Genomic DNA, 26332 nt, shown 5'->3' on the forward strand with positions numbered 1-26332 from the left:
ATATCAGGCAGAGTGGTCACAGGTATGACTGCATTATGTCAGTATTTATGCTGTGCAGAACAGATCCATGCAGGACGTGAAACAGACCCGATGCAGCAAGGGTAAGACGCCAGCCAAGAAAGGTGCTGTGCACGGGGACGGCGGAGGTCACTAGGCACATTTAAACCAAAGGAGTACAATGTTTAGGAACCAGAAAGAAGGAAGGGGAGAAATGCATGTACAGAATACAGTCTCACTCTGTGCCAGCTGCACTGCTGGCATTCAGTGGCTTGAAAGAGAAGCGGTCTGAAGGGCCCTCCCTCAGTGACCTGGTCTAGTGAAAGCCATTCAGAATTAGGATACATGTTCAAGTACCCTAGTGACAGCTACTGGCATGTGTATACAACTGGCACCACAAAAGGCCATCCAATACAACACAAACAGAAACATTTCAAAGGGAAAGCTTTCAGAAGGAAATGTAGTGGGGATTTTGTTTTGTTTTTGATACTTTGTGGATAAGGTTATCAACAGTGAAGGCTAATACAGACTGTCATCTCCATACACCAATGAAGCGGGAGACTCAACTGAAGAACAGCCGCCATCAAACTAGCTTAATGAGTCTGACAAGTTTTCTTTTTCTTTTCTTCTTTTTGTTTTGTTTTTTGTTTGTTTGTTTGTTTTTCGAAATAGGGTTTCTCTGTAGCTTTGGAGCCTGTGCTGGATGGAACTCACTCTGTAGACCAGATTGGCCTTGAACTCACAGAGATCTGCTTGCCTCTCTGCCTCCCGAGTGCTGGGTTTAAAGGCATGCACCACTAGCACCCAGCTGAGGAATATTCTTAACTGCTAATTGATGTAGATAGAAGGGCCCAGCCCACTGTGGACAGTGCCATCCCTGAACAGCGGACCTGGGCTGTATTTAAAAAAAAAAAAAAAAAAAAAAAAAAAGTAAGCCAGTGGGCAGTTCCATGGCCTCTGCTTCAGCTCCTGTCCTGACCAACTTCCCTCAAGGATGAACTAGAAGTTGGTGAGCTGAGACACACCCTGATCGCCCTGACTTGGTTTTGATGTGGTCATCACGGCAACAGAAAGCTAGCTACAACACAAGGGCATCTGTCTCTGAGAAGGGTGGTGGAGACTGAACTCCAGGCTTCATTGTGCTAAACATGTCTTCTACCTCTGAGCTGCAACCCAATCACATGCATTTAGTTCAAAGCAAAGAATGACCCGGACTGTCTGAGAAAGCTCTACTCATCACTCCTCCACACATTTCCCCAGGGCGTCCGTCCTCTGGAGCAAAGGCTGCTGTTTAGAATGGCTGTCAAGCAGACTCTTCCACTTCTACACAAAATTAAATGCAAGGAGCTGGGAGTGTGAGGGCATGATGGGAACATAGACAGTTACAAGTTCAGAGTAACCAGAGTCCCGTAAAAAAAGTTAATTTTAACAAAATAAAACTTTCAATTTAGAATCTATCAGAAGAAAGAAAAAAGAGATCCTTTACTTTTAAACCATGTATTTGTCTTTTGGACATGGGAAGGAAATTCCTAAAAAACCAATAATGACAGATGAATATTTAAAAACAAAACCAGTGTACTAGGTGAGATGACTCAGCACATAAAGCAGCTTCTGCTATAGCCTGATGACCCCAAATCCAATTTCCAGAATTTACATAAGAGAGAACGCTGCTCCTACAAGATGTCCTTTGGTCAACAAACAAATATATTCCTAATTTTTAAAAAAAGTAATAAAAATCCAAAATAAAGGGGCTGGAGAGATAGCTCAGAGGTTAAGAGCATTGCCTGCTCTTCCAAAGGTCTTGAGTTCAATTCCCAGTAAACCACATGGTGGCTCACAACCATCTGTAATGGGGTCTGGTGCCCTCTTCTGGCTTGCGGTCTTACACACAGACAGAATACTGTATACATAATAAATAAATAAATATTTTTAAAAAATCCAAAATAAAAACAAAGCTCCTAGGGGACTAAAAGGTACAGTAAGCTCTAGAGAGTTTTCTAAGTATGAACAAATGGGAGAAATGTAAGACACAACACAGAACCGTCACACTGGAGAACCCACAAACAGCTGAGTATGAAATGCTTCCAGTCACTGAAGGCTCAACTGAAAAGCCTCATCGCCTCCCAGCAAAATGGTTTTGAAAATGAAATCCAAAAAAGCATTTTAATTTTATCTCAAATTTTAATCTCAAAATTTTATTTATTTTTATCTCAATGTTAATTGAGGTAAGAAATTATAAGCCCATCACTTGGTATTAAGTGGAAGAGGGCCATAAGTTCAAGGCCAGTGGGGCTAGATTCTACCTCAGGAAGCAAAAATTTTGTACAGGAAATACAGAAAATGGCTGGAGAGATGGCTCAGTTTAAGAGCACTGGTTGCTCTTCCAGAGGTCCTGAGTCAATTCCCAGTAACCACATAAGAAAACTTTGTAATGAGATCTGGTGTGGTAGGCATATATGCAGAAAGATACTGTATACTTATAATCTTAAAATCTCCAACAAACAAAAAACAAAAACCAAAAAGATTCATTCTGCAGTCTGATTCAAAAGTCCTTAGTTGATTCTTCAAATATGAGATCAATCCATGTATACTCACTTCTTCATCTCCCATCTGGTCAATTATAGGAGTCAAAGAATACCCAGTCCTCCTTTAAGCCCCAATGTCATCTCCTGCTACTTCCTGGCTTGCTGGTATCCAGCCATTCTTCCTCCGGATGAACATGACTTTAGACAGTTCTATGGCTCCCTCATCCTTCAAGGGTTTAGTGTCAACCAGGCACCTCATCCCGCCTTCAAAACCCACAATCCAGCTGGGGGGGGGGAGTGGGTGAGGGGGTGGGTCACCATGAATCCCAGCACTCCAGAGGCAGAGGCAGACTGATCTCTGTTTGAGGCCGTCTCGTCTACAGAGTGAGTTCCAGGACAGGCTACACAGAGAAACTCGTCTCAAAAAACAAACAAAAACCAGATGGGGAAGAATACTAGAGGAAAGGAAGCTTGTGATCAGTGAAACCACCAGCCAAGCAGAGCCACGAGCACAGGACAGGGAAAGAAGGCTAACTGGCTAGCAAGACAGACGGTGCTGGGAAAGCTTCTCCATGACTTTGGCAAACTAGGGAACAACTGTGGTGTATTGTGTGGCTGAGAAGGGAAAGATGGTCAAGTAAACCAAAGCTCTTACTATTTACTCATGTGACTGTTATTATATCCATAGGAATTTGGTTAAGCCAGCTATAAAGAAGATGTTGGCTATAACGCTTATTAAAGAAATTACGTACTGGTGACTCTTTAACAATCGTAAGCTGAGCACATTACACTCTGACACAGGCACTGTCCCAGATACAAAGGAGCCCATAACAGGCTGCAGTGCCATCAGTGGGGGACGCTTGCCAGCATGTCAGCACCGTGTTCCATTCCCAGCACCACAGGAGAGTTCTGACACTCAGAGGCTCTGTTTACAGGACAACAGATTTGCCTTCATTCTTACAGCTGACAGTGAGTTCACTTGCAGATCCTCCCAGCTGTCTGTGTTTGAAACGGGGAAAACAAAATTGGAAAACAGACTAAAAATGCTGCTTCTACAGCAAGTCCGTGTGGCCCTGCTCTGCGGACTACAGCCCCCCTTCCAGGTCACACTCACGCTCTAGGAACCTCTTCAGGTCTGCGGTGAACTTCCCGTAAGTACTGGGCTCAGACATGTCGTACGTATATTCCAAGGCAGTCATTGGTTTTGGAAAAACCATGAGTCCTAAAAGAGACAGAGAGGGTTATTAACAGTAAGAAATTACCTTTCCTTACTTTTATTCCTGAAGGGCTGTGTGTCCACAGATAAGTTACAATTATCAACAACTCTCTATTTGGATCCAATTATGAAAAACATCTAAAAGAACTCAAATCTTTAAAACTAGTTAGACAAATTAATTAGAAACAGTCCCTAAATTTTATTTATTTTCAGTTAAGTATAACCATCACTCCTTCCTTTAAAACATACTGTTTTTGCAAGGTGCTATGTGCTTTAATCCAAGCACTTAGGAAGCAGTGGCAGGCGGAGCTCTGTGAGGTCAAAGCCAGTCTGGTCTACAGAGCAAGTTACAAGCGGGGGGGGGGGGTTTGTGTGTGGGGGGGGGGGGGGGGGGGGGGGGGGGGGGTGGGGGGGGGGACGGGACAAAACAACAACAACAAAAAACATCACCAAAGAAGCCGGGCGGTGGTGGCGGCACGGCCTTTAATCCCAGCACTCGGGAGGCAGAGGCAGGCGGATCTCTGTGAGTTCGAGACCAGCCTGGTCTACAAGAGCTAGTTCCAGGACAGGCTCTGAAGCTGCAGAGAAACTGTGTCTTGATAAACCAAAAAACAAAACAAAAAAAACCCAAACAAACAAAAACAAAAAACAAAACCACCAAAGAAACACACAAAAAAATTCTGTTTTACTCTGAATTGTGTGTGCACGGGTGAGGGACGGATGGATGATGGACGGATGGATGGATGAGAACACGCGCACATGTGCTCAGAGCAGACTATCCCGGTGTCCCCTACTCTCATCAGCTTCCGCCTTATTCTTTGAGCCGGTCGTTTCTTCCAGTGAATTTGGAGCTTACATTTTTTTCTGCTAAGCTGGCTACTTAATCAGCCTGTGGCCCTTACACTGCATTCACCCTCCTCACTGGAGTTACTGGTACAAGTGGCAATGCTTGGCTTTTACTGATATGTTAGGAAATCTGAACTCATGTTTACATAGCAAGTTCTCTTACCACTGAACAATCTCCCTTGCTTTTACTTTGAACTTTCTAAACCCAGGTTTTTAAATCAATACTATTTTAGGTTTTTTTGCATGCTGCTGTTACGATTAACAACAAAACAGGAACCCTTGAGCATACTGCTCAGTCTAAGCACTCTATCATTCAAAATACAACTATGAAACATATTAAAGACAGTCTACTCTTCAGTTACAGAGTTCCCATTTGGAAACCCTGAAATACTCTTTTCCCTCAATAAGCATTCAAGCATGTTTTCCTATATACCAAATTTGGATTATAACCAGTAACAATTTCATCAGGAGTTGATGGCCATGCATACAAAGAAAGGGCAAACATCTTGTCTACAAAGAATAATCTGGCTTCTAACTTTAATGCAAACATTCCTCATATCTAAAAACTTTGTACTAAATACACACTGTTTATATATTTACTTATTTATACTGTAAAAACTACAATACAAATGAATAATATTACAGAACCTGTTGTTTTTTTTTTTTTTTTTTTTTGACACAGGTTTTCTGTGGTACAGCTTTGGAGCCTGTCCTGGAACTTGTTCTGTAGACCAGGCTGGCATGAACTCACAGAGATCCACCTGCCTCTGCCTCCCTTCTGCTGGGTTAAAAGGCATTTGCTGGCACCACCCAACTTAGAACTCAGTTTTGAACACACTTTACTGTTTAGATGGTTTGCACCATGACAGTTTAGCATTTCTGAAGTTAGATAGATATGGCTGGTAATAACACAGTCATATATAACAGGAAGAAAATGAAATTTAAATTAGTGTAGGCAGAGGACAAAAGGTATATTAGCTATAAACAAAAACGGCTACAAAAAAAAAATGGCTGTGAAGTTGGTGTGGATTCTCCAGTAATAAAGGTCAGAACTCCTCGAAGTGGGAAAAATATGGACTGGAAGCCTCAGCATGAGTTTGAGTGGGATAACTGTTGGGAAGGAGGCTGTCCTGCTCAGCAGCATCCTTGGCTTCTACTGGCAACTACCACTCCAGTTCCAGTAACTAACAGTGACTCCAGACACTGCCAAGTGGCCCCTGGAAGACACATCAAAAGTGGCTGACAAACCAAATGTTCTACGGAGCAACTTCCCACTTTCCCCACCTGCTGGGACCACTCATTCTCCTTGCTACCTGGATTCTACTGCTCTAGACAGGCATGTCCCTGTTATAGAAAACTTGTTACACTTGGGGAATTGCATGCACTGCTTTTCCTCTTAAAATGTCATCAAGCCCAGGTTCCTCACTCCCTTCAGAACCTCTCTTATGGAGTTCTTTTTCACTTTCCCTAATAAATATTGATTTACTCGACCGAAAAAGCCAGGACTAGGCTAGGGATGTAACTTGGTGCTACAGCACTTGCTTAGCCTTTGTGGCAGGGGCGGGGGACAGTTTAACCTTCCAGTATTGTCCACACAAACACTGCCAGTTCCTTGAGGCCAACTCCTGAGGCGAACTAGCATTCAAAAAACTGTTTCAAAAGAATAAAATCAGGTGAAGAAAATGTAGTTTATTATAACTAATGTTCCAGGTAAGAGTTTTTGCTAAAAATATATTCTTAGTATAACAGATTCTTAACATGACAGAAGGAAAATTAGGCATATAAAGAACACATTTGCCTTTACTCTCCAATGATGTTCATCTTTTTTACCTCTCATACCAACCAATTAAAACCACAGGGCATCTATTTTATTGAGACTAATGGTATATATAACTCAATGCCAGAGCCAAAACATGTGCTTCCTCCCATACTGAAGGCAGTGTGAAGGTGCTATACACCTTCTGAACTCTTAAGATTCGAACTCACTTCACTAAAACATTCCATTTCTGCTTATTCCTGTCAAAGATTTCAAAACTGACCAGTAAGTGACTGTTAAGTACGAAGTTCATACTTACTAAGTTCACATTCCATATGCTATGATGTTTAAAAGCTATGATAATGTCAACACCATTACCTGGACTAGTAATCTGGTCTCGGTATTCTGGAAATCTCTCATCATTCAGTGTCTGGAGCATGGCCCACCAATTGTGAATGTGAAGAGTGCAGCCAAGAACCCATAGAAAACTAGGTAGAAGAGCAAGATGAGACCTGTAGGAGAGACCAAAACACTGGGTGAGATGTGAGATATATACAGGACTCACAAGGGCTCGAGCAAACCAACTTGCTGAATGCAAGGGTGGGAGACCATGCTTTGCCATGCACGCAGCCAATATCTCTATGGAGGGCACAGAAGTTGCCTAAGCAAGGGGAGCTCTGGCAAGCAGCTGCTCTGACCCATGAGCCCTCCACTCATCATGTCCTTCCAACAAAGAAGTTTTCAATACTCATATTCTGGTTCAAAGTTAGCACACACCTTTAATCCCAGCACTAGGGAAACAGAAGCAGGCGAGTCTCGCTGAGTTCAAGGTCAGCCGGTCTAGGGGGTGATTTTCTAGGACAGCCAGAGAAAACACACCACCACCCTCAAAAAAAAACCAAACAAGGCTTTAAAAGTCCAGCACATGGGGGAGTGCTTCTCAAAAAGAATTTCATGCCTCAAAACTAAGATGACTTTAGGCGGGACAGCCTCCCCCGAACATACTCAGATGTTTAAGTGGCAAGTTAAAAAAAAAAAAAAACAACAAAACCCCTCCTCTATACCCTGTATTTCAGATACTTTATATACATTACAGTTGTTACGGTTCTGGTGGTGGTGGTTTACGGGGGGAGGGGGGGCAGTTGTAGCTTTTTAGAGAGAAAAAGCTGGCCTGAAACTCAGAGGCCCACCTGTTGAATGCTAGGATTAAAGGTGTGTGCCACCACACTCGGCTTTATGTTACATTTTAAAGGGTGAGTTAACTTAAAGAATAACCAAGAAATGTGCAGAGAAGGGAAAAAATCATAAAGATGAAAGTCAATAAAGTTTGGAAAACAGTGGTTATAGTAGAAGGGCTCATACAGACATTGGCAGAGAAGAGAACAGAAGCCAGCACTGCGCACAGGGCACAGCTCTGCAGCTGGGCACAAAGAACATGTGACAGACACATTTCAACACCCAAACTCAGCCCCACCCCTATAGCTGGGAAAACACTTAGTCTATCCCAAGCCAATGATTTGTTTTGGAACACCAAAAATAATCAGTATGTTTTCCCTTATCAGCTACATTCAAAGTTCTAATATTAGAAATGACTGTCTTCAAAATTACATATCAGAATATAGTTGAAGTAATGTATTAATATTTAAATGTTTTTTTAAAAGAAATGATGATGCAAGGAAACACTAAAGAAATATTCAACTCTACCGAACTGACATTTTACCCACTTTATTCCATCTAATATATCTAAGTCCCTTCTAGCAGAGACATGCAGGGACTCCTAAGAGGACTCCCACAGGAAACAAATTCAAAGGGCTTATAAGTTTCATAATAATGAAAATCTGAACATACTTATTCATCCACACCCCACAAGTTGGATACACAACTTTCTTCGATTCTCAAAGAACAAGATCCCAAAACAGATTATGCCCAAGCTAGATAAGCTTTCTTAACTGCAGGCCAGAAAACCACTTCAAAGGGAAATAGTCTAAGCAATGTTGACTGTGTAACAGTCTCACATTTGGCTGGACTGTAATTTAGATGGCATCCCTACCCTTCCTCCCAGTTACCAGACACAGAATGAGTGGACAGAACGAAAGACAGAGATCACCTTCGGGCAGCATCGCTTCCCACCACCCACTTCGGTCCTGCTGCAGAAAAAGAAAAAAGGAAAAGGAATAAGAAAACAAAACCAAAAAAAACCAATCTCATGGGGGTGAGTCATGTGCTACAGTGAGAAAGAAACAGTCAATGCCTCCAGAAGAGTCGCAAAGTGGGAGTGAGCACCAGTCCTAGGTGCTCACAGGAAATGCTCAGGAGTGTCGCATCCTGACAAAACAGCAACACTGCTGGACAGAAGAGCTCGCTGGGGAAGAAGGGAGAAAAGTGCTTAAAAATCTCCCAAAAGGTCCTCACATCTGCAAACGTGTAATTCCCAGGGAAAAATAGTATAAACGAAACTCATGAACATGAACAATCCAAAATCATTATACAATTAAAAGATAAGTGTTAAAGCTCATATGAAGACTTGAATTAATAAAATATATATACAAATTTGTGGTGGGGATGTAGCTCAGCTGCAGAGTGCTTGCCTAACACATCAAAGACCTGGGTTCCTTCCCCAGCACTACATACTGGGTGTGGTGGCTCCTGCTTGTAACTCAAGGTCATCCTTGGCTACCTTGAGTTAGAGCCGACCTAGGGATACGCGAGATACCCTGACTGAAAACACCCCCACAGTACCCTGTACTAGATACCAGGCAATGAGTTACTTCCAGCGCTTATTTGCCAAACACAAACCTAGCACTTAAAAACTAAAGCTAAACCTCCTCTTATAAACATCAAGACTACTCAACAAGAGTCCTGACACTTTCTCAGTGTAACCACCTCTTCGTCTCTGAAGGAAGAAAAAATGGCAGAAGAAATAAAACATAAACGTTGTAACTTGCCTCAGGACTTGTAGTTAAGTCTGCAGATGGGGCTGAACTCAACAACGAGGTGGTTCTACCTAGAGCATCTAAAGCCTCTACATCCTGTGGAGCCTTTGCAGTGTGCTGTCTGCTTGGCCTACTTACCACAGCAGCAAACAATAAACAACCATTCTATCACATGACTGATAAACACTTGCTGACTTCAAATCCTTCAAGAGACTTTAGTCACTATCCAACGGCAGAACTAACAGTGTTGAATATGGTGGTGCATACCTGTAATCCCAGCACCCGAGAGAACTGGGGCAGGACTGCAAGTGGACAATAGCCTAGAACTCACAGCAAAATACCCCCTCCAAAACACAAAGCATCACTGGGTGGTGGTGGCAAACACCTTAGTCCCAGCACTCAGGAGGCAGAGGCAGGAGGATCTCTGTGAGTCTGAAGGCCACACAGAAAAATTCTGTCTCATAAAACCAAAAAAGAAAAAAAAACCACAACAAACCAAACAAAAACAAAACCCACAAAATATCAACAACAACCAAAAGAAACTAACATTAACTTAAAATTCTGAAGATAAGCCGGGTGGTGGCGGCACATCCTTTAATCCCATCACTTGGGAGGCAGAAGCAGGTGAGTCTCTGTGAGTTCGAGGCCAGCCTGGTCTCACATGAGCTAGTTGTAGGACAGGCTTCAAAGCCACAGAGAAACCCTTGCTTCAAGAAAAAAAAAAAAAAATCTGAAGAAACGGGGGCTGGAGAGATAGCTCAGCAGTTAAGAGAGCATGTTGCTTTTGTAAAGGAACTAGGTTCAAGTCACCACACCTACACTGTGGTTCACATCTGTCCTTAACTCCAGTTCTAGGAAGTACAAATGCCCTCTTTTGCCCTTAAAGGGCATCAGGCAAGCTTGTAGTGTGCTTGCATGCATGCAGGCAAAACACACATTAAAAAAAAAATCTGAAGAAAATATCACGATATCAACAGGCAGACATGGGGTAAGGTCACACTGTGATGTCAGCACAGGGGAGGCTAGAACAGGCGCTGTCACAGGCTCCCATTCAGCCAGCCTGGGCTACAAGTGAGTTCTAGGACAACCAAGGTCACACAGCAGGACCCTGCCAGAAAGAAAGAGAAGGGAGGGCTGAAATTTATTACTGAACAGCATTCTCTGCAAAAGCCACTCTCACTGTCTAGCAGCCCCAGTGCTACCTTCTGATTATACTCCCAGTACTGGCTACATCAGCATGTATGGTACAACTAGAAATCCCTTCCTCAGTGGGCACTGACTGACCCTCCTGCTTTCTCTTTTCTGGCATACTGTGGATTAAGCTCAGGGCCTCGAAGGTTACTTACTTGGCTGGTACTTTACTACCAGCCCCAGACTTTTATTTTTTGTTCTTGAGATGACCATTTTCAAAATGTTTTCCTCATTCCTGATGAGGAGACAGAGCTAGGACAGAGCTCCAGCTGGAGCCAGTGCACAGGATGGCTGGAAACATGGGTCTTGCTAGTGTGACCTGTCTCGAATCTAGTGTCCTACTTCCATTCCCACTCTCAGCCCCAAAAGAAGCTAACAGTAGTACCGACCTAAGTATTCATTTTACAGAAGGAAAACTCAGAAGTCAAGGTTTATTTTCACACTTCCCATTTCCTATTGTGTGCATGTGTTGAAGCTCATATATGGCATGCAGGACAACTCTCAGGTTCCAACTCAGGAGACATTAGCTGCTGAGAGTTGATAAGATAAAACAAACTCCAGCAACAAACTAGGAAACGTGTGGAATGGAACTGCAGTGGGGTTTACAGCAAACATAGGGTTCGAGTCTAACCTAATCAACTGCAACTACTCTTAAAAAAAAAAAAAAAGCTTACTGAGGTCTGGTTCGTGTGTTATCTATACAATTAAGAAGCAAGAAATCTGGCCCAAGGTTTACTCCATCTCACAAACCAAACAGGTCCCCATCCCATTCTGTCCCTTTGGTTCAGCTCTAACTGTAAAATGTAGTCCTGCCACCAGGTGAATACAGGCCTCAGATGCTCACCAGAAAGCTGGGTCCCAGCTGAGTGTCTTGGAAATATTTTGCTCCTTATCCTCAGCTTCCATCCCTCACTAGAAAACCCCAACAGAACGCAGGAGAGTTGTACTTGGGATTCTGAGTCATAAAGGAACACAGGTCCGGGAGGGGTGCAGGGTTTCTCTCAGGTCCTGTGTCAGGGCAAGCCTCCAGTACATCTGCTCAGACCCTCGGAGCTGCTAGATACCGCTTAGTTGTACTGGGTCTCATCTTTTAGTAACACTAGATTGAATCCTAGACTGCTCAGGGACTCAATTTACAATCCCCTTCTTCCTTTCCTGACACGTCCACTGAGTTCAACCATCCCGAAACCACTGGGATGTGGGGCAGCCCTCATTCTAAAGCCAGGATCTAACTTAATGTCTTCATCAGCATAACAAGACAGACACCAGAAATCCCAGGGTTCTACAGATCAAGTCAGAAACCGGGATAAAGACAAGTTCTTCAACATACACCAAAGCTTCATCAAAACTGGACACAGCCGGGCGGTGGTGGCGCACGCCTTTAATCCCAGCACTCGGAGGCAGAGGCAGGCGGATCTCTGAGTTCGAGGCCAGCTGGTCTACAAGAGCTAGTTCCAGGACAGGCTCTAGAAACTACAGGAAACCCTGTCTCAAAAACCAAAAAAAAAAAAAAAAAACTGGACACACCCTACAGCCCAGAGGGCTGGGCAAGAGTATGTAAGCCAGCCTGGGCTACAATATGTGGACACTGGCTTAAAAAAGACCAAACGGAAAACAAAAGCAGCCCTGAGTACATACCCTCAGCATTTTGACCCTTATAATTTGGTTCACTACTTTGTAAATTTTCTAGTTACCCACAGGAATCTGACAAGATTCTGGGACCAGAAACTTTTACTTGATAAATAACCATTCTGTTTATAGTCTTAATTATTTTTTTTAAATATTTATTTATTTATTATGTATACAACATTCTGCCTCCATGTATGCCCCGCACGCCAGAAGAGGACACCAGACCTCTTTACAGATGGTTGTGAGCCACCATGTGGTTGCTGGGAATTGAACTTCAGGACCTTTGGAAGAGCAGGCAATGCTCTTAACCTCTGAGCCATCTCTCCAGCCCCTATAGTCTTAATTATTTTAAGGCAGAGGCAGTATGCTTTTCATTAAAAAAAGTAATTATATTAGATCACACGAAGTTTAAAAATGTTTATTATATCTGAATTTTTAATCTTTTGTTCTGACCGTTTTCATACATGCACACTTTGTATCCTACCCACCTCCCCCCACGTTCTCTCATTCACATAATGTATTGTGGCGCAGCCTGCTGCAATGCTGACCAGTCTGTAAGGTCTTGTGCAAGTTATTAGAATTTAAACAACAACAAAAAATGAATAAATAAAATAAGAAAGAAGAAGAAAAACCTAAAAACAAATTTTTTACTAGAATATGGTTTGCCACTGACATTCAATGTACTACACAGTTTAACTGTTTCTAGTATGTCCATATTTATACAACTCTATCACACATATTTTAAAATATTTCAGCAGATCTATCTCCTACCGCCCCCCTCATAATCATCCTCATTCTCTGTTTTCCACCTCACCAGGCTCAAGCAAGCACAATTTTCTAAAAATGTCACATAAAGAGAAATGACTTCTTTCAAGGCTCACTGTACTAATATAATATACATCTCACTGACCCTTGAGCTACATTACAAACTACACTAGAATATTCCCACATGATGTGCTGGATATCAATTTCATTTCCCTTGGGTATTTAGCTCTATGATAAATTCTGGGTCACATGTACTTCTAGGCTTAGTGAGGTCCTCGCCCTCACTGTTGCAGGTCAGACCAAGGAGCCTGTGGTGCTGGTAAGTGCTCTACAACTAAGCTATACCTTCAGTTCTGTTTAGCACTTTGATTTATTGATCTGCACTGGGGACAGATGTCAGGCCTTGTGCATACTTGGTTACAGGAAACCCTGACTCAAATTAAAAGAGAAACAGAATTAGAGGTAGGAACCTCCATGACTTTGTGTGGGTTTGAATTTTGCAGTCCTGTTCTCTCTCTCTCCCTCTCTCTCTGAATATATATATATATATATATATATATATGAATATACACAAAGCCCCACAATCATGAATAAAGACTTTAATGTACCTTTGCCAAATGTCCAGAAACTGAGAGACAACAAGGACATCAAGTATTTTTCAAACACAACCAAGTTGCCTAAGATACAGAGCTTTGGGGTCATCAAAAAACACTCTTCAAATCTAAGAGCATCTGTTCATAAGATAGCCATGAACTAATGAAAACCAAGTGAGCTAGAGGTGTAGCTCAGGGATAAAACTACTACTCAACAGGTATGAGGCCCTCAGTTCAATCCCTGGCATCTCTTGTACCCACAGAAAAACTATTTTTAAAAATTCTTACTAAAAACAAAGCAGGCATGGTAGCACATGTCTGTAATCCCAGGCCTTAAACGGATGCAAGATCAGGGGTTCAAGGTCATCCTTGGCTACATAGTTTGAGGCCAGCCAAAGCTATGTATGATCCTGTTTTAAAAAAGAAAAATAAACCAGGCATGGTTGCACAAGCCTTTAAATCCCAGTACTCAGGAAGCAGAGGCAGGGTGACTTGGGAGTTCGAGGCCAGCCCTGGCTTACAGAACGAGTTCTAGAGACAGTCAGGGCTACACAGAGAAACCCTGTCTCAAAAAAAAAAAAAAATGTGCTAACTCCACACACATACATATTAAAAATTATTTAAAAACAGTTTTAAAATGTATTGACTAAAAAATGAGAGACGAAAAACTGTCAGGTTTTTAGTTAGGAAGAGTAAAACTGGACCGGGGACATAGTTTAGATTTTAAGTACTGGCCCTAGCACCATGAAGTTCAGGGTTCAATTCCTAGCACAGCCAGGGTGCCAGGGGCTATAATCCAGCACTCTATGAAGGCAGGAGGATGAGAAGTTCAATTATCCCAGACTATTTTTAGTTCGACAGCCTGGGCTATAAAATCTTGCTTATACTGGGGGTGGGGTGATGTACAACAAACAAACAAAAAAATCTTTTGTTGTTGTTGTTGTTTTAGTTTTTTGAGACAGGATTCCTCTGTAGCTTTGGAACCTGTCCTGGAACTAGCTCTTGTAGACCAGGCTGGACTCCAACTCAGAGATCTTCCTGCCGCCTCTGCCTCCAGAGTGCTGGGATTAAAGGTGTGCACCACCACCACCCGGCTGACCCCCCATCACGCTTTTTTTTAAGACTTATTAATTATGTATACAGGGTTCTTCCTGCATGTATGCCTTCAGGCCAGAAGAGGGCATCAGATCTCATTACTGACAGTTGTGAGCCACCATGCGGTTGCTGGGAATTGAACTCATGAAAGGACCTCTGGAAGAGCAGCCAGTGCTCTTAAACTCTGAGCCATCTCTCCAGCCTCCCCCACCCCCATCATCCTTAAGACTTAATTAAGGTAGAAAGGCAGACATAAAACACCCAGAAAGAGGAACTGAGGAGAAAGCACAGCACCCACATGGCAGCCCCAATGCCTTCATCTGACCTCTTTAGGCACCAGGTGGTTGGCTGTGGCTGGCTCATGCCATCACTTGGTGGGAAGAAACAGACAAACTAAGTCTTGGGGCCAATTTGATCTGCATACCCAGTTCCAGATCAGCCAGGGCTTATAGTGAGACCCTGTTTCAAAAAAAAAAAAAAAAAAAAAATAGTGGAATATAATTCTGTAGTACAGCAATTACCTAGCATGAGCAAAACTAAGTTCAATTTCCAATAACAAAACACACATAGTAAACTAAAAATAGAATTCAAATATTTAAAAAGAAAAGCATAAACAGCTACAAAGATGTACAAAAAACAGTAATAACAACACGGGCCTATTCACAAGAAACTAAGTGGGGGTTGGCAAGATGGCTCAAAGGGTAAAGGCTTGCTGTGAGTCAAGCCCTACAGCCTGAGTTCAATCCTCAGAACCCATGGTGGAAAGACAGAACCACCTCAACAAAGGTCTTCTAACCTTCACATGCAGAACACAATACTAAATGAAACTTAGAAAAAGCAATCTATAAATCTCCACACTACAGAGTTTTATGCAGTTAGTCAGAAGAATTAAACCAAATCTACATATTCTGGTATTGAAACACAGGCAAGTCTTGTAAAAAGAAAAAAAATCCCAAACTCTACCTCTTCATATAAAAGTGGGAAAACTGAAGTTTTTTTTAAATTTATATTTCTTATGCACACTAGTGTTTTGATGTCTGTGTGAGGGTGTTAGATCTTGGAGATACAGGAGTTATGAGCTGGAATCAAACCCAGATCCTCTGGAAGAGCAGTCAGTGTTCTTAACTGCTGAGCCAGATCTCCAGCCCTGAAAACTGAAATTTCTTAGGAAACAGACTGGTGATGACATTTCAATCAGTATTATTTACAAATGTACAGGCAAGTTGAATGAAATTTAACAGTGAACACCCAGAATTCCACTCAGTCTACAGTTAACATTTACCTTACTGTGTCTAGTTTCTGAATGCAGTTCAAATAGCAGATGTCAATGCCCTTCAGCCCCCAAACGACTCAGCATCCTACTAGCTAAAGTTGACAGGAAAGTTTACATTCAAGAAAATACATCAATCTCCAACAGATCATTACATTTGACAAAATTCGTTCACCTCTACGACCCCAACTCCTACTGAAGAGATAACCTCACACCATCCCAGTAGATCTCTATTCCCACTGCTCTAGACTCAGCCACCGTTCTGGACATTTTCACAGCGTGCAAATAAAATCATCTAGTATGTACTTTCTTCAGTGAAGCTCTCCCAATGAAATTATGAGGGCTTTTGTTTGTTTTTAAAATACACGGTCTTATGAGTAGCTCTGGCTGTCCTAGAAATCCCTATGTGTACCAGGCTAGCCTCAAACTGCCAACTGCTGGAATCAAAGGCATGTGCCACCACACTCAGCATCACCCATGTCTTGTATGGCCTTAATACACTTCTCAGTTGAGCTGTAGTCCACTGTGCAGGCACCAGTTTGTTTGCCTGTTACCCTACTGATGGACACCTGGGCTGTTTCCAGTTTAGCGCTAGCGAACAGAACTACTATGCACATTCTTGTACAAGTGTTTTTGTGGATCTGTTTTCATTTCTCTTGGGTAAACACATAGGAGAACTGCTGGGTTGGGATGTAAGTGTATATTTGCTTTTATAAGAAGCTGCCAGACTTCTTCTACCCAAAATAGATACATCAAGTATCACATGTTTAAAAGCACTAACACAGATAATAGTGATTACTCAGAGAAACTGTGGTAGCAAGGGACCTATTGAGTATGGATATCTATTTGAAAAATTGCAAACAAGTGTGTTAATTGTTACATGAGAGTAGGAACCCAAAAGTCTACATGCCATTCAGACCAGTTCAAAAAAATTTTTTTTCTTCCATGCCTTCTTTTGGGAATAGAGGGTTGAGACAGTCTCACACAGCCCAGGCTAACCTTGAACGTCTGGTTCTCCTGCTGGTGTCCAATCAGGAGGTGCACTCCTGAGCGTGGCTCATTTCAATATTTCTTGAGTCAGTCTACAAAGACCACTTTTATGTCTAGAGTCAACAGACGCAACTCATTTTTGTATATCAAATACTGAGAAGGCAGACACACAATTGTTACTTGGAGTAACGACGACGGTAAAGCCACAATAGGCTCCATGTAGCCAGCAAAGCCTACACACTTTGGGCCTTCAGTGTTTGCTGCTTCCTGGCTGAAAGCATCTGGACAGGATCATACAGTGACGTCTGAAATTCCGTGCCCTTTTCCCTTTATCAAGGCCCAGAGGCTCTTCAAAGAGAAATCTAAGCTTAGATACAGATGTGGAACTGGAACTTAGGTCTGGATTCTGTTCCGGTCTGATCGTCTTCTCAGTGGACTCCTGAGAGACATCAAGTATTTATTATACATGTGCCATGTCTTGTATGCTCACCCTTATTATGATGCTAGAAACTTCAATATCAGTGAGAAATTTAGTGGAACAGAGTAATCTGGCTGACTGAATTATGCCTTCTTGTACAATAAACTACATCAAACTTTCAGTATAGATCTAAGTGACTAACTCAATGCTCTCTCAATTTCACTTCCAGGACTAAATGAATCACAAGCTGAACTTTGCTCATCCCCAGAAACACACTAGATGCTACAGGGACATAAATGCAGCTGTAAATCCGCATTATGGAACACGCACACATCAGGTTCATAGTGTTTATTAGAAACAAGAGGTATTATTTTCACTAGAGTACCCAGAAGGCTTGTTGGCAGATTTGACATGCAAAAGAAGTCACACAAATAAGGAGAACTAATATGCAGAGAATGAACAGTATGGGGAAAGGAATAAGCTGGCCATTCCGGACCAAGGAGGCCTTGAGAGCAGTGCATACGACCACAAAGAGGTAAGTGTGAGACCACATGAAGATCGCAGTGAGGCAGCTGGCTTATGACAATATAAAAAGCCCATGACTAGACAGACATGCACACCATGGATCCTGATACAGACGCCATGGCTGCTGGGATACACCTCACAAGGCAGCACACAAAATCTACTACATAGGTGATTTTTTTAAAAAAGCTGGCAGTCATTTATGACAGTAAACTTTGGAAGCTAAGGGGCAGGACTGCCTCAAGGTCAAGTCTTCACAGTAAAACTGTCTTTAAAAAGGAGGGCGAGGGAATAAGGTGACTTAGTGAGTAAAAGTATCTGCTTCCAAGCCTGATGACCCGAGTTTGATCCTTGGGACCCACAACGGTAGGAGAGTCAGCTCTAACAGAAGTCTTGAGACTTCTCCATGTGCATTGTTGAAATATGCACATGCACAGACACACTGAAATGAAACAGTTACTTAATATATTAACTAAGCTTTAAAAAATAAAGTAATTCTCCTTAAACACAGAATGATAAAATCAGCTATTTATATTTTAGGTATTATAGGCTTTAAACTTTTATTTATATATAGGAAAATATATATTTATAGGAAAATTGCTGATGACTATTAGAATGTCATCAGCAATTACATGAGATGGTTAGAGACCAGCAGTATTTCTATTTTAAAAATCATCACAATGCAAATATCAGAAAACAATACATTTATCTTTCAAAAGTAAATGTTTTGGGAGCTGGAGAGATGTCGAAGAAGTTAAGAGCACTGGCTGCTCTTCCAGAGAACCTGGGTTTGAATCCCAGCAATCTCATGGCAGCTCACAACCATCTATAACTCCAGTTCCAGGAATTCAACACCCTCCCTGACCTGCAGGGGTGTCAAGCACATACAAGGTGCACAGATATGCATGCAGGCAAAACACTCATACATAAAATAAAATCTAAAAAGAAAATTTAAAAACAGTCAACGTTAAAATAAGTAACACTTTTCTTTTACATAGTGTTTAAATAACTAGTCCTTAATAAATGCAATGATAAACCATTGCAAAATTATTACTGTAGGAAGGCCTTTGTTTTGTTTTTCTAAGAGAGAGTCTTACTATGGTGCCCTTGAATTCAATATGTACACTAGGCTGGCCTGCAACTTATAGCAATCCTTCCACCTCTGTAATTCCATTTCCAATTTCCAAATAATGGAATTACAGATATGAGCTGCCATGTTAGCCTATAAAACGGTTTAAAAAATGAAATAAACCCACCTAATAGTACAGTTAATTCTGATAAAAAAAATTCAGAAATCAACTTGCGGGGGAGGGGGAAGCAAACTATTTGGGAGTATTTGGGAGTGAGGTTCTTTAACAACATTAAAACACATACGGTCATCTGGGCAGTGGGGGCACACACCTTTAATCCCAGCACTCGGGAGGCAGAGGCAGGAGGATCTATGTGAGTTTGAGGCCAGCCTGGTCTACAGAGCAAGTCATAGGACAGGCTCCAAAGAAGAATCCCTGTCTCAGAAAAAAACAAAAGAAAACATCAACCACAAAAATAAAACAAACAAAAGCACATCCGGTCACTATTACAATGATTCCTGTAACCTCCTTCCTTCATCCACCACAGGTCTACTTTCTGGACTGATTAGGACTGATGTCTTTACTCCTGCTGGGTGACACTTCAGTACATGCCCTGATCGGATGCTGCCCCTCCCGCACTAGCCTGCATTTATAACCTGCACACAAGGTAAGGTAAGTCTTCTGACTTTTCAAAAGTGCCTGTATGTATAGTTTCACAAAGGTCCTACTTACTGGACGAAGACCATCACCTCATAAAGCTACATAACACCTGAATGATGGCGACACTTGCCTTCTCTACATACAGCTAGACAACTAACTAGTCTCCTGAGCAGAGCATTTGCTAAGGCGGGACCCAGAATGGAAGCAAGTGGTTGCCAAAATGGCACTTCATGAATCTACTATGAAATAAAAAGGGCATCTGAACACGATGACGTTGGCTAGTTATGAACCAGAATTTATGTGGTTATGCTTAGTAATCAGAATCTTGAGTTGTAAGTCAATATTAATCTACAACATTATCAATAGACAACCTAGATAAGAATGCCCCAAGTTTATCTTTATAATGATACCATGCCGGGCATAATTTACAAAATAGAACCTCTAATCTGGGACTCTGCCCTCTCACTAACTCACCAAGTGATTTTTCTCACCTATGTCTTGAGTACAATTCCTGCTGAAAACATATTTCTTACATTACAGTATTTGATGCCTAATGTAAATTAATTTTTTTACATAGTGTATCATACACACAAAATACAGAAACAATAAGAAACAACTCTTCCTTGGATATATATTTGTTATTACACTCCATAATTTAATGTTAATTGTAAACCAGATGTGGTAACATATGCCTATAATCTCAGCACTCAGGAAGTGGAGGTGGGAGAGCCTGAATTTGAAGTCAGCAGGACTCAAAACAACCAAATAAATTTAACTGCAATTCATGGCACACTGCCTACCTTAATACTAGATGACAGCCAAACCTCAGCACATTAGCTCTAATTGTACTTAATTCACAAGCTTATTTAATGTTTGCAAAATCAGCCACCAGGCACCAACATTTTTTGTTGTTTTGTCAGAAGCGGCAACTCCTTATTCCTGCTGTGTGCTCACTATTCAGCTTGAGAGAGTAACTCTAGGTATCCCTCAATTCCCACACTGCTACTCAAAAGCTTCAGATAGGTGTTTTCAATACAGTAATGTGATGCAATAAGCAAAATTTTAATTTTTTAAAATGTTTACAGCAAAATTACAGGCAGGGTCTGTGTTAACAACCCTGGCTGTCCTGGAACTCACTTTGTAGACCAGGCTGACCTCGAACTCACAGAGGTCCTCCTGCCTCTGCCTCCTGAGTGCTGGGATTAAAGGCATTCACTACCACAACCAGTGTAAAAAAAAATTTTAAATAAAAGATTTGTAAAGTATCTAATGTACTTATAGGCTCAGATCAAGATGGAACATACTGCAGACCTAAAAAAAATAAAACCAGAAATCTGTGGACATCTTTATAAAGTCTCAGGAGGCCTTTATACAAAACAGACAGCAACTTTACAAAGGATAAAATAATGTGTTTTTTTTTAAACTACTACCTGCATTAAATTTATGGAGGTGTGGAGACACAACTAGAAATACATAAGGTTTTTTTTTTTTTTTTTGAAGAAATGTAAAAGCAATCACAAGTTAAGAATAGCCTCAGTGTTGAGGGTAAAACACCATTACATCCTTGGTGGGAATGAATATACTCTGACAAACTGCCAGGAACGCACCATGACAACATGCTTTCAAACTCTAAAAGGTTAGTATGAGCAGCCTAGAAATCCCACAAACGGATCCCAAAGAAAAAATTTGGAAAACTGTACATACACAAGGGAAGGAGGATGAAGAAAGAACCAGTACATATGGGGGGGAAAGAAGACTATTTACACAGTGGGACATGAGTCAAGTAAATTAATAAAACTGGTGACAGAGATCCTTTTACATGGCAAGGTGTTCACAAATACTTAGAAGAGTCTACAGTTATTATCTCTTTGACTTTTAAAAAATGAAACATCACACAAATTGTAGAAAAGACGTACCAGAATGTTAATGGTGGATCAGGCAGCTGGCTCATACAGGGCTTTGATGATTTTAAGTAAAAAGCACCCCTCTTGGCAGAGCACCCCAAAAGCACATACATGAGTCTGAGTGTAGGAGCCCTACTCCACAGCATACCCAAGAGTCTAGGTCCATGGCCTTGAAGGCTGAGAGTGGATTTCAGCCTCCTCCCACCCACATTTCCTTAAAAGAATGCCCTTGTGCTGGAATCTTCAACCACCCAAGCCGCTCTGCACTGGCTTACAATTACCTCAATAAACTCGAAATCTACTATTTGAGCATAAGGGTAATAAATGCTGATTCCGTAAAGAGGTCTTGCCTAATTCTTCCAAAGCTAATGCCAACTTTATTTTATGTTCCACTACAACCCTTATACTTTGCCCAATTCTAGTTACTTTGTATGTTATCTATTTAAATGCATATTACCAAGGAGATCTACATGCTAAAATAAAGATTAAAACAGCACTGTCTGAGCTGCCCTGATGTTCACTCATGTAAGTGACTTGAGACAAGAGAACTACCAAAAGTCAGTCTGAGGTCAGTCTGGGCTACAGTGAGAGCCTGCAGAAGCCCTGGCGAGGTGAAGATACTAAGTGCTGGAAATGAGAAAGGCAGACAGAAAGACAAAAAGTAATCTACAAGATAAATCTCTCTCCACCACCCCAGATCGCTTCAGTTGAAAGTACACGCCAGAAACAAGCAATAATCGTCATTCTCTCTTTAACTCTGGGTGGAAGGCTGATTTCCTTAGCTCCTTAGTGAGCTCCCAAGAAAAGATAGCAATTTAAATAAAAATTGTACATAATTACTGGGCAGTTAGGCAAGGCATCTGTAAGATAATACAACCACTGGACTGGGATTAAAGGAGACTGGGCTCTTTTCTTGGCCCCGTAGAATATGTAATTTTACATAGGCAAAATCACAACCTCTGGGTCTCATTTTCCTCATTTCTGAAGTGGAGGCTGGAAATTTATAAAAACAAAAAAACAAAAACACCGTTCCAGGGCCCCCTTCAGCTTGTGACAGGAAAGTCGCCTTCCACCCTGCAGGAGCCCATCAAGTTATTTTTCTGAGCCACAGTTCATTTACCGTTTTTAAGCTTCTCAAATAAAATACCATGCCCCAACGGTTCTCAGCTCTAGAAATCTATTCTTGCTCGGAATGAGAAAAAAAAAAAAAGTCAAGGTCCATTAACAAGATACTCTTTAAAAGGATTAAAAGGATTTCAAAAAGATAGAATTGTTGAAGTATAAAGGCAATAATGGAACACACTTGTTCACTTTCCCTAACATTTTTTTGAACAAAAAAGGCACCTCACGGCCGCACAACACCCAGAAGATGGATTCACTATATCTTTTTAAAACAATGAGTTCGCGCAGAGAAAAGCTGTTAACATTTAACCATCACTAAATGTTTTGAAGGCGAGGGGCTGGTACGCGGGGGGGGGGGGGGGGGGGAAGGGGGGTGTTTAGACAGAACTGTCTTTCCCCAAAGCTAAATCCGCAAGGCAGGAAAGTGCTGTGACCTCCGGGCACGAAGAAACCCTCTCCGAGCCGGCCTTTCTCGGTCGGAATTCCAGTGCATGTTCGCGGACAATGTGCCCCAGTGATTAAGTCCCCGTCACGCGTCCCTGGAAGCCACCCACCCACCCACGCGCGCGCGCGCGCACACACACACACACACACACACACACACTCCCGGCGCTCGCCCGCACTCTCCCGGGTGTCCGGGTGGCAGCGTCGCCGAGTCACAAGATAGCGGGCAGTGGAAATTTCCTCTCCCCAACCAGGCGAGGGGCAGGTCCGGCTTCCCCAGTCTGCGCGGCCCGGGCCTCCAGGGCGCGCTCCCCACAAAGGAGGCCTGGCCGGGCCGGGCCAGCGGGTCCCGTTTCCGGCGCCGCTCGCGGCGGGAACCGGCAGCACGTGCGCCCCGCTCGGGCCGGGGCAGCGGCCGCCCAGCCACGGAGCGGGAGTCCCCAGGCCGCGGGCAATGAATGGGGCCGTCCGCTGAGCCGCCCGCCCCGCCGCGCGCTCACCCCAGCTTTTGGCGGTGCGCCCCAGGAACTCTCCGCTGGTCGGGTTGTAGATGAACAGCTTCCACTCGGCCAGGCTCTGATGGAAGGACTTCTTCTCAGTCTTCGTCATGGTGGGCGTGCGGCAGGCGAGGCGAACCGAGGCCGCGGGACTGGAGGCGACGAAGGGCTCGGCGGCGCGTCCCGGCGACGGCGGCGGCGGCGGCGCAGCCCAGCGACTGCGGCAGAGGACTGCAGGGCCGGGGCCAACTCTCCGTTACCAAACCACTCGAGCCGACTGAGCCGCGCCGCGCCGGGCGGCCGCTGGGGCCGCGGGAGCCTGACGTCTCCGCCCGCCGCAGCCAATCCCCGCGCCGCTGGCGCGCACCGCGGCCGCTGCCTCCCGCCCAGCTGGGCGCGGCCCGAAGGCCAAGCGCCGCCCGGCTGGCCCCGCCCCCGAAAGCCACGCCCAGATTGCCAGGCCCCGCCCATGACGCAGGGCCACGCCCCCGAACCGGCCCCGCCCAGCCTCGTCTCTAAGCGCTTGTGGCCCCCGCCCAGCACCGCGGGGCTGCGGGCGGAAGTCTCGAGGGCGTAGTGACCAGCTGGGTGGTGGCCCGAGGACGGTGGGCACCCACGTATGCAGCGCTCTCCATTGGAAGCCCAGGGCTTCGGCCATCAGCTTGCGGTGTAGCCGTCAGAGCCTGGAGGGTGTCCTCGATCCAGGGGCCTCCTGCAAACCGCCGTGGCGCGTTCTCCTCGGGGCTCTGACGTCGCTAAAAGACACCTGCGGCAGGGCCTCGCCGTGTTTGTAGCGTCCGGAGTGGACTGGCTGCTGTGGGCCACCTGACCAGGGACCTCGGGCATGGCAGTTTTATTCTAAGTGTGCTGTTGTCAACAAGATGGGGTGCCGCATGCTTTTTCTCCAGAGTCAGTTAAGCATATCAATGAAATCAATGTAAATGTTTTCCCGAGATTCCTGTCCACTAAAAGATACCTTGATTCCCCCCTCCCTCCCCGCCCCGGTCACTCCAATTGTTAACTACAATTCTTGATGGAGTATGGATGCTTGCTGGTGTTTCTTTGCCACTGGTGGCCGCTGCGCTGGGGAGGAGAAGATGCAAGCAACATTCTACAGGAGATGGAGCTGAAGAGCAAAGTGTTTCACATCATAGGCGAGCTTTAAAAAGACTCAAAATGGGAGTTTGAGTAGGTATTTTTTCGGAAAAGAAATGGAATATTGCCTCTGTTTAATAATAATAATGAACGCATCACACTTTGCAGTAATTTTCTTCATTAACCACCCCCCCCAATTTATGATGAGTATGTAAAATCAAGTTTGGTTTGGTTTGTGAAAGGGTCTTCCTATGTAGCTTCCTCACTTGACACTGTATCTCAAGCTCCAGTCTTGCCTCAACCTCTTGAGTTTACAGGCATGTGCTGCCATGCCTGATTTCCAGTTGTTAATTGATTTGTTTTTGCGTGATGGGGTTTGGGGGCAAGAATGGAACCCATGGCCTCACACATACACTGCAAGCACATTACCAGCTGAGCTGTTTACTCAGCCTTCCAGTTATTTTTTTAAGCCAATAACACCAGAAGGTTTGCAGGAGCATTTTGTAGACTTTGGCACGGAGCTGATATTAGAAATACCAAAATATCACTCAAGGAGCCTAGAGTGCATTTCTTTAGATTATAGGCAAGGTGGAAGACTAAGGGATGGAAATAATCATACCTCAAAAACTGAACTGTACTCAAGGGTAGAGCTAGAGCACTGTTAGAATTAACTGTACGCTTTTTAGTTTAGGTAAGAAGAAAGAAACATAGAGTATCTGCTTATATGTGCTAATAGCACACGTACTTAATAACTAATTACCTGGTACACATAAAGAAAATAGAAAACAAGAACATTAGGAAGTCATGTTTCAAAGATGTCAGTGGCTGTCTAAGAGTTTGTTTCTGTGTTTTTAGTAGCCATAATATGACTTTTATACTTAGTGTTCTGTGGTTTTTCTAAATAAGGGTTCAAATATAAATATAATTCAGTAAACACTTTCAAAACTCATGGCTAGCATAGTTAGTGTGGCAGCCAGTTCCAACAGATTGTAATTTGGCAAAAGTATCATAGCCTACTCCCACAATATGGGAACTATTTGCTTCTCTCCTGTGTAATCATCGAGCATGACCTGGAAGAGAAAACACTGGTTGTCTTGGGATATGAGCCTGCCAAATACGAGCAGATGAAATATCAAGTTCAGTCATATTCCTTGTAGGTAACCTTCTCTTTTATAAAAGAAGTTGCTTTGCCAAGGTAAAATGCAGGATGCCAACTTCAATTTTAATTTCAGAGCTGATGCAAAACTTTCTTATTATAAGTAATAAGTAAACTTTTAAACCCCCTTAGAAAAACTTTTCCCTTTTTTTGTATGTGTGGGGGTTTTGTTTGCACTATGCCTGTGTCACACATGTGTGCGGTGACCAACGAGGGCAGAAGAGGGCACGTCCCTGGATGTTACAGACCATTGTGAGCTGCCCTGTAAGTGCTGGGAATTGAACCTGGGCCTCTGGAAGAACAACTAGTTTTTTGAACTTCTGAGCCATCTCTCCAGCCCCAGTGTAAGTATTTTTAATATAATATTTGGAACAGAGCTGCCAAGATGGCTTGGCAGGGAGAGGCACTTGATGCCATGTCTGAGAACCTGGTTTGATCCCCAGGGCCCACATGGTGGGGGGCAAGAACTGACTCCGTAGGGTTGTCCTCTCACACCACACATGTGCTCTGGGATGTGCAAGCACACGCACAATCAATAAATAAATACATGTAATACATTTAAAATAACAATGACAGTTACCCTGAAAAATGCTGGGTTTTATCTATTTGAAATTCAAATGTAGGTGAAATCCAACTTT

At 43.2% G+C, this 26332-nt stretch overlaps 1 protein-coding gene across 1 annotated transcript in view; it reads right to left on the reverse strand.

Moving 5' to 3' along the window:
* The window catches only part of Atp1b3 (ATPase Na+/K+ transporting subunit beta 3), a 30332-nt gene extending 6594 nt beyond the window's left edge, over positions 1–23738 (reverse strand). The window contains 4 exon segments of the mRNA XM_038323665.2: positions 3637–3744; positions 6719–6785; positions 6788–6852; positions 23447–23738. Of these exon segments, the coding sequence (XP_038179593.1) occupies positions 3637–3744; positions 6719–6785; positions 6788–6852; positions 23447–23555 (349 nt within the window). The 5' untranslated portion in view covers positions 23556–23738.
* Between the last annotated feature and the right edge of the window lie 2594 nt (positions 23739–26332).

Source organism: Arvicola amphibius, chromosome 3 (genome assembly GCF_903992535.2).
Source record: "Arvicola amphibius chromosome 3, mArvAmp1.2, whole genome shotgun sequence".
NCBI classification, from domain to species: domain Eukaryota; kingdom Metazoa; phylum Chordata; class Mammalia; order Rodentia; family Cricetidae; genus Arvicola; species Arvicola amphibius.